Source organism: Nannobrachium achirus (genome assembly GCF_963921795.1).
Source record: "Nannobrachium achirus genome assembly, chromosome: 11".
Lineage (NCBI taxonomy): Eukaryota > Metazoa > Chordata > Actinopteri > Myctophiformes > Myctophidae > Nannobrachium > Nannobrachium achirus.
This window is the reverse complement of record NC_137820.1, coordinates 538,671-550,946: the sequence shown is the minus strand read 5'-3', so window position 1 is coordinate 550,946 and position 12,276 is coordinate 538,671. Positions and strand designations below refer to the sequence as shown.

The 12,276-nt window shown below is 44.6% G+C and overlaps 1 protein-coding gene across 1 annotated transcript in view; it reads right to left on the bottom strand.

The window, feature by feature from the left end:
* LOC308293621 (long-chain fatty acid transport protein 2-like) overlaps window positions 1-12,276 on the bottom strand; it is a gene marked incomplete at both ends in the record, with an annotated part of 50,127 nt that overhangs the window by 12,615 nt on the left and 25,236 nt on the right. The window contains 5 exons of the mRNA XM_080736216.1: window positions 363-456; window positions 1,177-1,371; window positions 6,073-6,197; window positions 6,480-6,635; window positions 7,819-8,028. Coding sequence (XP_080592342.1) covers window positions 363-456; window positions 1,177-1,371; window positions 6,073-6,197; window positions 6,480-6,635; window positions 7,819-8,028 — 780 coding nt within the window. The remainder of the gene's footprint in view (window positions 1-362; window positions 457-1,176; window positions 1,372-6,072; window positions 6,198-6,479; window positions 6,636-7,818; window positions 8,029-12,276) is intronic.

Below are 12,276 nucleotides of genomic sequence, written 5' to 3'. Positions count from 1 at the left end.
AGCAAAATCTGTAGGAGCAGTGTCCAAAAATGTGTTTGAAAAAAATTGTCCTGATGGTGGCGCTATATGGGACAGATCCATATTGATGAGATGAGTGTAGACATACTGTGTAGTGATTTGCGTGATTTTAGGTAAAAATTTGTAGGAGCAGTGTCCAAAAATGTGTTTAGCAAGAATCGGCCTCATGGTGGCGCTAAAATGTGGCATGGATCGGGGCAATGGTTGCGGAGATATGAGCAGGGCAAAAGTGTGACGTGTGATGTGTGACAGACTGACAGACTGACGGACAGCTGGTCGAGGTGTTGATAGTAGCTGCGACCTGACGGTCACAACAATACCAGACCGGATTGGGATGTTCATACCTTTCTGAGCTTCAATGCAGAGTCCTGTTGTAGAGTCTCTCACAGGTTCTTCTTTTTCTGCGTCGTATTTTATCACAGCGTAAGGAAACACCATCTGTAAATGGAAACACACACACACGCACACACGCACACGCACACGCACACGCACACACGCACACGCACACGCACACGCACACGCATACGCACACAAACACACACTACATTATAATCGGAGAAATGGACCGAATATAAAACAGAATGACACCACAAGTGTCTGACATGGATTAAAATGTGATGACTAAAATGATGTAATAATGTTGACCCTGTGATGTTTTGTAACAAACAAGGTAAGTTAAAAAAAAGATGATAAAGTTATAAAGTTTACCCTGTGAAAGAAGTTAATAATATTCTCAGATGATAATGAAATGTTGTATTAATTGTTGTCAGATGATAAAGATAATAAAATGTAGTATTAATTGTTGTCAGGTGATAAAGAGATAAAGTTTACCCTATGAAAGAGGTTGACTCTGCCCACCACTCCGACCTTGTATTAATTGATAAAGTTATAAAGTTTACCCTGTGAAAGAAGTTAATAATGTTCTCAGATGATAATGAAATGTTGTATTAATTGTTGTCAGATGATAAAGATAATAAAATGTAGTATTAATTGTTGTCAGGTGATAAAGAGATTAAGTTTACCCTATGAAAGAGGTTGACCCTGCCCACCACTCCGACCTTGTATTAATTGATAAAGAGATAAAGTTTACCCTGTGAAAGAGGTTGACTCTGCCCACCACTCCGACCTTGAATTAATTGATAAAGAGATAAAGTTTACCCTATGAAAGAGGTTGACTCTGCCCACCGCTCCGACCTTGCCGATATAGTTGATCAGACTGATGTTTCCCTCGGTGGAGGCGTACAGTTCGTTGATGCGGACGTCTCCAAATCGCTTTAAGAACTCCCTCCACACATCTGCTCGGATGCCGTTCCCGATCGCAATCCTTACCGAGTGGTCCCGGTCGTTGGCTTTCTGTGGAGAGAGAAGGTTTATGAGAAACAATCCTTATATGGAGTGGTCCCTATCGTTGGCTTTCTGTGGAGAAAAATACAAAAAAAGTTATGAACAATTTATGTCAGTCAAGTCAATTAATTAACTTCTTCACTTAAAGTGTTAGTTCAGCTATTTTTGACATAAAGCTGTGTGAAATACTTGCCATTAAAATAGTGGTTACAAATGTATTAATTGATTACCAGAGTCCCGTGGTCAGAGTTCTGGTCAGTTGGTGATTTGGCAGGGGCTCATGGCCCAATCATTAAAAATAGATGAATCCACAAAACTAGCGTCATTTGTGTTGTTGACCTATTTCTACCAAATAGACCAACTTTCGTTCAACTTTGACCCCTCTGTCACATGGTACTATTTTTTTGTGTCCAGTATCACTACGCCGCTGCAACGTATTTCCCAAAACAAGGTGCTTTGCAGTCAGCTGATCGGAACGAAACCTCGCTCTATATGGTAGAAATAGGCCAACAATACAAATGACGCTAGTTTTGTGGATTAATCTATTTTCAATGATTGGGCCACGCCAAATGGCCCCCACCCTATTGGAACTACTTAATATTCATCTAAAACTGACCAGAACTCTGACCACGGGACTCTGGTAATCAATTAATACATTTGTAACCACTATTTTAATGGCAAGTATTTCACACAGCTATATGTTAAAAATTGCTGAACTAACACTTTAAAGGAGTAGCTGTGTTGAAGGAAGTCAAGGACTTCAAGTACCTGGGCGCATGGGTCGACTCAACTGAGAAAGACCTTAAAGTAAGGAAGGCACTCGCTTGGAGGGCCCTAAACGGCATGAACAGTGTATGGAACTCTAGCCTCCCCCGCCAAATCAAACATAGCTTCTTCTTTGCAACAGTGGAGTCTGTTCTCCTCTATGGCAGTGAATGCTGGACCCTGAAGCCAACCCTGCAGAAGTCTCTAGATGGGTGCTACACTAGAATGTTGCGTGCAGTACTCAACATCAACAGGAGTGCACATGTTACCAACAGGAGCCTGTATGAGGGAATACCAAGGGTAAGCGAGAAAATTGCCACCAGAAGAATGAGACTAGCAGGACACTGCCAAAGACACCAGGAGCTTCCAGCCAGCAAATTGGTACTGTGGGAGCCAACACATGGGCACCGGTCGCGAGGACGTCCCACAAAAACATACGTGGACGTACTCAAGGAAGACGTAGGGACACAGAACACCAATGAGCTGGCCAGATGTATGGAGAATCGAGATGACTGGAAACAACGATGGAGGGCTCGTCTGAGGACGACCTAGATAGATCACCCCCGAAATGACTTTTTTCTATTGATTACTCACTCCATGGAGACTTGAGTTCAATAATATATATATTATTTTGTATTTGTCGCATTCCTAAGACAAAAATATATATTATAGTAAATCTACCCCCATTGATTCCGGATGGGGACCCAAATGTATCTGGGTCCACATCCGGAATCAATCGGGGTACATTTTTGTAATCAAATGATTGTCTTAGGAATGTGACAAAAAACAAAAATATTATTGAACTCAAGTCTCCATGGCGTGAGTAATCAATAGGAAAAAGTCATTTCGGGGGTGAACTACTCCTTTAATGCACTTCTTCAATTAAAGGAGTAGTTCACCTCCGAAATGACGTTCTTCACCATGAATACTTGAGTTCAATATTGTTTTTGTAGTTGTCACATTCCTAAGACAATAAAATATATTATTGTACATTTACCCCCATTGATTCTGGATGGGGACCCAAATGCATCTGGGTCCCCATCCGGAATCAATCGGGGTACATTTTTGTAATCAAATTATTGTCTTAAGAATGCGACAAAAAACAAAACAACTCAAGTATCCATGGTGTGAGTAATCAATAGGAAAAGAAAAAGTCATTTTGGGCGTGAACTACTCCTTTAAGTCTCAATCTTTTGTGATTCCTTTATTGATTCTGTACATAATAAGTAAACAACTGAAAAGAAATGACCATGGCACCCATGGCTGTCCCAAATCAGTGTACTGTACATGGTCACCTATATTATATAAAAAACACGGTGGTATTGTAAGCAGTAAGACTCCCTAATCGGGAGATAAGCGACCGTTGGTCGCTTATCTCCACAAATAGGCCAAAAGTTTGTTTTACCAAAATCGTCCTGATGGTGGCGCTAGATGGGACAGATGCGTTTTGATTACATGACTGTAGAGATACTGTGCGATTTGTGTGATTTTAGGGCAAAATCTGTAGGAGCAGTGTCCAAAAATGTGTTGGAAAAAATCGGCCTGATAGTGGCGCTATATGGGACAGGTCCATGTTGATGACATGGGTGTAGACATACCCTCATTTATCAATGGAGTGTAAAAAATGGTCTATTTTTTTCACCAAATTTTGCATAGGGCAACGTGTGCACGGCATTTATCAATGCTTCCTAAACAGACACACCTGGCGTACATTTGATCCCAGCGTTGATAAATGCGCAGGCTGAAATTTAAATAACACGCCCTTAATTATTCTCGAAACGCCCTGATTTTACGACCAGAACAACCCGAATACGACCTAACAACCAAAGAAAAGCCATGTCCGCGTCCCACACAGACCACGCACACATGCACGCACGCACGCACACACCTACACACGCAACTAGGCTACTTGGAACAGCAGCATTTTGGTTTACACAGCAGTCTTTGACAGTGGAAACGTGGGATTAACCAACGGTACAATCTTTGACAAGGAGGCTATAGCACCGCAGCCGACATGAATGACACAAGTCACTGGTCACTGCCATGAATACTTTTGGATATTAATTTAAACCATTGCCTACCCGTGCCGTGCGTGCGCAGACAGAACGCGTTCATTTGGTTACAAGCAATCATATTCCCCATGGCCATGATCTCAAGGCTCGCCACGTCGGGTTTCATCATTAACTCCAGCATAGTGTACAGTATCTACTGTATAAATTGAGAAACCCCACGGTTACGTTTTGGATATTAATTTAACCCAATTTCGGCGACGAGCGCAATGCACGTTTGAGTGCTTGAACTAGCGATCATGTACCGTTCCTGCGCGGGCTGGTCTTCTCCTAGGTGGGCCGTGGACCCCCAAATAAACCATCCGCAGCGTGCGTGCGCAGGGCTGGGCACAGCCAGGTTTGGAGCTTCGGGTTTTATCCATATTTAAAAGGACTCGCGTCACTGTATAAATTGGGGGCTCACGCCTCACGATAGATCACAGCGGCGCCGCGCTGGTCCCGAAAATGCTCTCGCATGCGTTCGTAGGTTATAATGTGCTTGTTCTGAGCCAGGTCTGCAATCTTAAAATAAGCACTTAACAGTAGATTGCTTCCATGTTGCTAGATTTTGATTGCTTGTCATTGTAACTTGGAAATAAAATCGGCGTGCATGTCCATGATGTAGCTGGCTATAATATACTTTTATAAAATGTTATATTTTCACAGGATTATTTATTATTGTGTTGGATATACATTTTCGAGTGGATACATGTGTCCATTTCCTGTCAAATAGTTAGACAATGCTGCTCCGCACGTCTACAATGGAACAAAGTGGTGTAGGATGAATCCTACACCACCTCTGGACTTGACGTGAGATTTGATCCTACCCTACGCCAACGTCAAGTTGAAATGATAAATGTCGAGACTTCCCTAAATTTTGGTGTACACCCAAATTTTGATCTGCACCACGTTGATAAATGAGGGCCTACTGCGATTTGCGTGATTTTAGGGCAAAATCTGTAGGAGCAGTGTCCAAAAATGTGTTTTAAAAAATCGGCCTGAAGGTGGCGCTATATGGGACAGATCCAAGTTGATGACATGAGTGTAGACATTCTGTGTACCGATTTGCGTGATTTTAGGGCAAAAATTGTAGGAGCAGTGTCCAAAAATGGGTTTTGCAAGAATCAGCCTCATGGTGGCGCTAGAAGAGGGCCATGTGAGAAATGAGGGGTGGGGTCTCCGCGCCGCCGAGGCGGACGAATAGGTACCGGCCCCGGCTCTCCCGGTCGCTCCTAGCCCGAGTTAAGGCATTTTATGTGAGCTGCAGTGGAGGGGGTCCTCCACTGTGGAGGGGGTCCTCCACTGGGGGCGCCACCACTTTTGCATCCGTTCTGGAGCACCAGGAGTCGGTGGTCCCCGGGAATTCCCCGTGAGCAGCCCCGTTGGGGTGGTCATTTTTGCACATTTGGTCATTTTTTACACCTGGGGGTCCCCCAGGGACCTGGGGGTCCCTGGAGCTCCGGGGGTCCTTGGAGGTTGTAGTTTGGCAGAGAAGGAGTTTGTGTGGAAATTTTGGCATGGATCGGGGCAATGGTGGCGGAGATATGAGTAGGGGGAAAGTGTGACGTGTAACGAGTGACGTGACGGAGGGAAGGAAGGAAGGAAGGAAGGACAGACAGACAGACTGACGGCTGGTGGAGGTTTGGATATTATGAGAGTGTAAAAGTAACTGCGACCTACGGTCGCAATAATATGTAATCTAGTATAAATAATACCTTAGTGGTATTGCAGAGGCATCTCATAGTATCTGGTATAAATACCTTAGTGGTATTGCAGAGGTATCTCATAGTAATCTGGTATAAATACCTTAGTGGTATTGCAGAGGTATCTCATAGTAATCTGGTATAAATACCTTAGTGGTATTGCAGAGGTATCTCATAGTATCTGGTATAAATACCTTAGTGGTATTGCAGAGGTATCTCATAGTTTCTCCGATGTATTGGATGACGGTAACATTGTACTTCCTGCAGTCGTCCCAGAACTGAGAGGCAGAAAACTTACTCTTCAAAGCAATGGTGATTCCTGGAAGAAAGTAATACCAGTAAGACTCCCTAATCAGGAGATAAGCCACCGTCTGGTCGCAGCGGGATTCTAGGGCAAAGTCTGTAGGAGCAGTGTCCAAAAATGTGTTTTAAAAATAAAAACACATTTTATATATATATATATATATATATATATATATATATATATATATATATATATATATATATATATTATATTATGATATTCCATACCTCTCTCAATGGCTCCAATAGAATCATATTATATAATAGTAATAAATATTATTATTGTATTATTGCATACCTCTCTCTATGGCTCCAGTGAAGGCCATAAAGCCAGCTGTGTGATACAGAGGCAGGTTGACATAAATCACATCGTCAGATTTCACCCCAACAGCTCTCTGTAGGAAGGACATGGCCCACAGCTTCTGGTGGCTCACCATGGCTGCTTTAGGAAGACCTACAGGAGAACAAAAACACCATGGCAGCTTTAGGAAGACCTGAGAAGAGAAGATAGACACCATGGCTGCTTTAGGAAGACCTACAGGAGAACATAAACACCATGGCAGCTTTAGGAAGACCTGAGAAGAGAAGATAGACACCATGGCTGCTTTAGGAAGACCTGAGAAGAGAACATAAACACCATGGCCGCTTTAGGAAGACCTGAGAAGAGAAGATAGACACCATGGCTGCTTTAGGAAGACCTGAGAAGAGAAGATAGACACCATGGCTGCTTTAGGGAGACCTGAGAAGAGAACATAAACACCATGGCTGCTTTAGGAAGACCTGAGAAGAGAAGATAGACACCATAGCTGCTTTAGGAAGACCTACAGGAGAACATAAACACCATGGCTGCTTTAGGGAGACCTACAGGAGAACATAAACACCATGGCTGCTTTAGGAAGACCTGAGAAGAGAAGATAGTCTCACCATGTTAGGAAGACCTTTAAACGAGAATGTATCACCATGGCAGCCTTAGGGAGACCTACAAGAGAACATAAACACCATGGCTGCTTTTGGTTTGATTCCCGATCCGGACAACCTTTGCCACGCGTCACTCCACATCTTTCCCCCCATTTCCTGTCAGTCTACTGTCCAATCAATAAAGAGCTGTCAGTCTACTGTCCTATCAATAAAGGCAAAAAAGCCCCAAAACAAATCTAGCTAAAGTATAAAATAATTAAGACCCCTCCACCTTGGGCCCTAGTAACTTGGTCCCACTACATCTAGCCTACATATGGCCTACATCAGATCTAGATATGGACTAGATATGGCCTACATCAGACCTACATATGGCCTACATCTTGGCACGAACGCCTCAAAGTGTTTGTTGTAAAATGTCTGGTCAAAACCTGGGGGGTGAAAACGTGTTGAAGAGAGTGGAGAAGAGACTTGGTGAACTGTATGCTGAAATAGAAAGCACCAAGTAGAGTTTAACTCAGGTCTGTTTTACTAAAGTATAAGTGGTTAAACTGAAGTGATGCTGATGAATTCCAAACATTATCAAAGTATTCTGAGGCACTCCTGGATACCACAGCACCCAAGGATTGCCACGGAACACTTTGAGATACCCTGGTGTAGATGTTTGTATATACAGTAGATCTAACCTGTAGTTCCATAGGTGTATATGTAGATAATCTAACCTGTAGTTCCAGATGTGTAGATGTAAACAGCTGGACTGTGCAGAGTAACATGAGATCGTAGCTCAGATGGAAGAGGATCTTCTGAGGCCAGGAGGACTTTATCAGTGAAGGAGACCAGTCCAGGTGTGGAGCTTTCTGCAGCCAGGAGGAAGACGGTGACGTTCTGCTCCACCAGCGTTGGAAGAACCTCCTCCACAGCAGCCTTCAGCTCTGCATCGATGGAGACAACACAGAATGATGGAGACAACACTTTGGAGACAACACAGAACACTGGTTCACACTTTGGAGACAACACAGAACACTGGTTCACACTTTGGAGACAACACAGAAAGCTGGTTCACACACTTTGGAGACAACACAGAACACTGGTTCACACTTTGGAGACAACACAGAACACTGGTTCACACTTTGGAGACAACACAGAAAGCTGGTTCACACATTTTGGAGACAACACAGAACACTGGTTCACACTTTGGAGACAACACAGAACACTGGTTCACACACTTTGGAGACAACACAGAAAGCTGGTTCAAACACTTTGGAGACAACACAGAAAGCTGGTTCACACACTTTGGAGACAACACAGAACACTGGTTCACACTTTGGAGACAACACAGAACACTGGTTCACACTTTGGAGACAACACAGAACACTGGTTCACACTTTGGAGACAACACAGAACACTGGTTCACACTTTGGAGACAACACAGAACACTGGTTCACACTTTGGAGACAACACAGAACACTGGTTCACACACTTTGGAGACAACACAGAAAGCTGGTTCAAACACTTTGGAGACAACACAGAAAGCTGGTTCACACACTTTGGAGACAACACAGAACACTGGTTCACACACTTTGGAGACAACACAGAAAGCTGGTTCACACACTTTGGAGACAACACAGAAAGCTGGTTCACACACTTTGGAGACAACACAGAAAGCTGGTTCACACACTTTGGAGACAACACAGAAAGCTGGTTCACACACTTACACAGAAAGCTGGTTCACACACTTTGGAGACAACACAGAAAGCTGGTTCACACTTTGGAGACAACACAGAACACTGGTCACACACTTTGGAGACAACACAGAAAGCTTGTTCACACACTTTGGAGACAACACAGAAAGCTGGTTCACACACTTTGGAGACAACAAAGAAAGCTGGTTCACACACTTTGGAGACAACAAAGAAAGCTGGTTCACACACTTTGGAGACAATACAGAAAGCTGGTTCACCACACCTTACAGCTCCTCACCCAAAAGAGAAAGTAGACGTTTGAACAAAACTAGTGAAAATAGATGATCTACACAAGTGCTGCGTTGCGAGCTTGTAGATCAGCTATTTCCACTGATTCTAATGTCATTAGAACTGGGGACACCCAAAACAATCATAATTGATCTGTATCCTATAACACAGTGATATATCAGTGATATGAATAGAACTGTAACACAGTGATATATCAGTCATATGAATAGAACTGTATCCTACTGTATAACACAGTGATACAGTATACAGTAAGTGATATGAATATAACTGTATAACACAGTGATATACAGTAAACTCTAATACAAGAGTAGATCTAAAGCGATCAGATGCTTAGAACCTGTGTTTTCATCTGGATTTATGCCGACTGCCACTGTCTGGACCAGCTTTAGCCCCGGGGCTACCTTGACAGCTACAGCCTGCCGGGCGCAAGCCGGCTGCTAGGCTGATAGCCCGGGCAGACAGCACAGATAAATCATCGTCAACCACTGAGAAGAGAGCAACAATCATACAAGAGTCCGATTCATCGCAGCAGGCCCAGATCTGGGCCTGTGCCGGTGAGTCTTGTTCCAGTACAGTGACACCTCCTGACTGTGCACTATGTCTTGTGTTTACTTCTCTCTGTGGGCTACTTTGTGTAGCCCGTGCGGGTATGTTTCCTGAGCTGCCTGTCTGCCAACTGTCTACCTAGCCAGCTACAGCATCTAATTTATCACCGTTACACCTTTACTGGCCAAAGCTATTTTTCTTCCCACAGCAAAACGATGACATCACTTACCCTGCCTCCAGACTGCAACAGCTGCCTCCGCCTATCCCAGATAGTGACTGAGCTTCAAGGAAGGATCTCCATACTCCATCAAACATCAAATTAAGGATGATGAGACGCTTTTGGATTTCTTATGTCCAGATGTTGTCAACCCAGCCACGGAAATAGACTCCTCATCTGTTGTACACATGTTATGTCCTGTCGCATCATCCCAAATTGAAGGTGCCCTGGACGACACTGTCCCTATGGTAGTCCGCTCAAGTCCTGCTGTCGTCTCTGAGGCGGCCCGCCGTGACCTGGACCTCACTGTCCCAGCGATGTTGTCCGAGACTACATCCTTACCCCGTCCACGACCCCAATCCTGTTCCACTCCCGCCCCATTACTCCCGTGGCAAACAGCCGGGCGCAAATTTAAGAAAGCAGCGTTCTCACGTTCCATTTTCAATACAACTAATCAGGTCCCACAGATTCCCACGAGCAATAGTTACAGCCCACCCCCGTTACCTACTAGCAATAGTTTTTCAGTCCTGGATATGAATGAGTTCCCTCCATTGGGTCCGCCATCCTCACTATATCCGGCTAGTGCGTCCAACGCTAGTGTGACCACCACCACACAGAAAAATGCACGCAGAAAAATGTTAAAAAATGCTATAAAACGCCGCTCGGTGGGCCCCCCCGGGCATCAGCCATTTAAAAAGCCCACCCCCCCTACATTATACAACACCTGGGAATGGCCCGGGACGAAGCCATCACAGAAGCACACCCCTCCCATAGTACAGACGGCGATACTCCACGATAGCCCCCCACCACAGCTGCCTGCTCCGCCTAACCCCCATACGCCTACTATTCCATCCACCCTCCCCCCTCCAACCACTTTACTTTTAGGAGACTCCGTCATAAAACACACTCGACTCAATAAAACAATAACTCGTTGTTTTCCTGGGGCAACCACCGCAGACATCCTCGAAATAATCCCCGAAGTCCTGGCGTCTCTCCCATCCTCCGTCACAACCATTGTCCTTCATGTAGGCACCAACGACCGCTACTCGGAACTTTCACGACTCCACTTTACACGCCTCCTCAATATACTCGACACCAGTGGAAAGTCCATTTTCATCTCTGGCTCGTTGGCGACGATGCGTCGCGGGGACGCGCACCTCAGCCGGCTACTGTCTTTGGACCACTGGCTCCAACGTGCCTGTCACTCTCACAACTTCCATTATATTCACAATTTCTATTTATTTTGGGAGCGGCCATCATTCCTTGCAAGCGATGGCCTCCATCCGAGCAAGCTTGGATGCCAGATGCTTGTAATCAATTTTAGTCGCTCCTTAGCCCTGGAAACGATAGCTCATCGTTGACTGTCTGCCACCACAGCTGACCGGTCAGTGTCTGATTACAGGATCACGTCATCAGCCACCTCTGGTCACCAACATTCCAGTTCACAAACTCATTACAACGCCCCCTTGTGGTCGGGCGGGCCTCCTCCCTCTAGCGAGTCAGCTTTGACTACAAATTTCCTCACAAATATTAACAATATAATCCAGGTTGCTATTCAAACAAACACATTTAATATAACAACAATAATTAGACCTAGACAACAAAGACTGCTGTCAGCCCCAGATTTCCAATCCAGCCATGGCAGCGTCCTTTCTAATCTCCTGTTATGACCACGGCTCTTAGGCCATAACAAATGGAGAGGGACACCCTAACACTAACCCTAACCCTAACCCTTTCTAATCTCCTGTTATGACCACGGCTCTAACCCTAACCCTAACCCCAACCCTAACCACGGCTCTTAGGCCATAACAAATGGAGAGGGACACCCTAACCCTAACCCTTTCTAATCTCCTGTTATGACCACGGCTCTTAGGGTTAGGGTTAGGGTTCGCCTACCCTAACCCTAACCCTTAGGCCATAACAAATGGAGAGGGACACGGCTGTTAAAAGTGTACAAAACATATTTATTTACATTTTAAACAATAATATGAACAAAACTTATGGGATGTGTAAATCAGTGTAATCAGTAGTGTCAGCAGTGTGTGGATGTGTGGAAGATGTAGTGTGGTGGTGTTGAATGGTGCAAACCAAAACTAGGCTAGTTAGCCAAAAGTGCTGCTGCTCTCATGGCAGGAGAGAGAGAGACTGAGCCAGCCTTTTATAGTGCACCCTGGGAACACTGGCCAGGTGCTCCCAATGCACCTGATTGTCAATCTGCAGGACCTGTGGGAAGTTAGTCAGACAAGAGAATACTCTAACCACACAGGCCCTAGTAGGCCGACTACAGGGGCCGTGACACCCTCCCCCTACAAAACGAGGACCCTTAAGGGGCCGAGAAACGAACAGCTAAACCAAAACATACTAAACGTGTCATTTAGTAAAGAAAAGCTAAACTATTGCTTTCAAAAGTACATTCAAAATGTGAA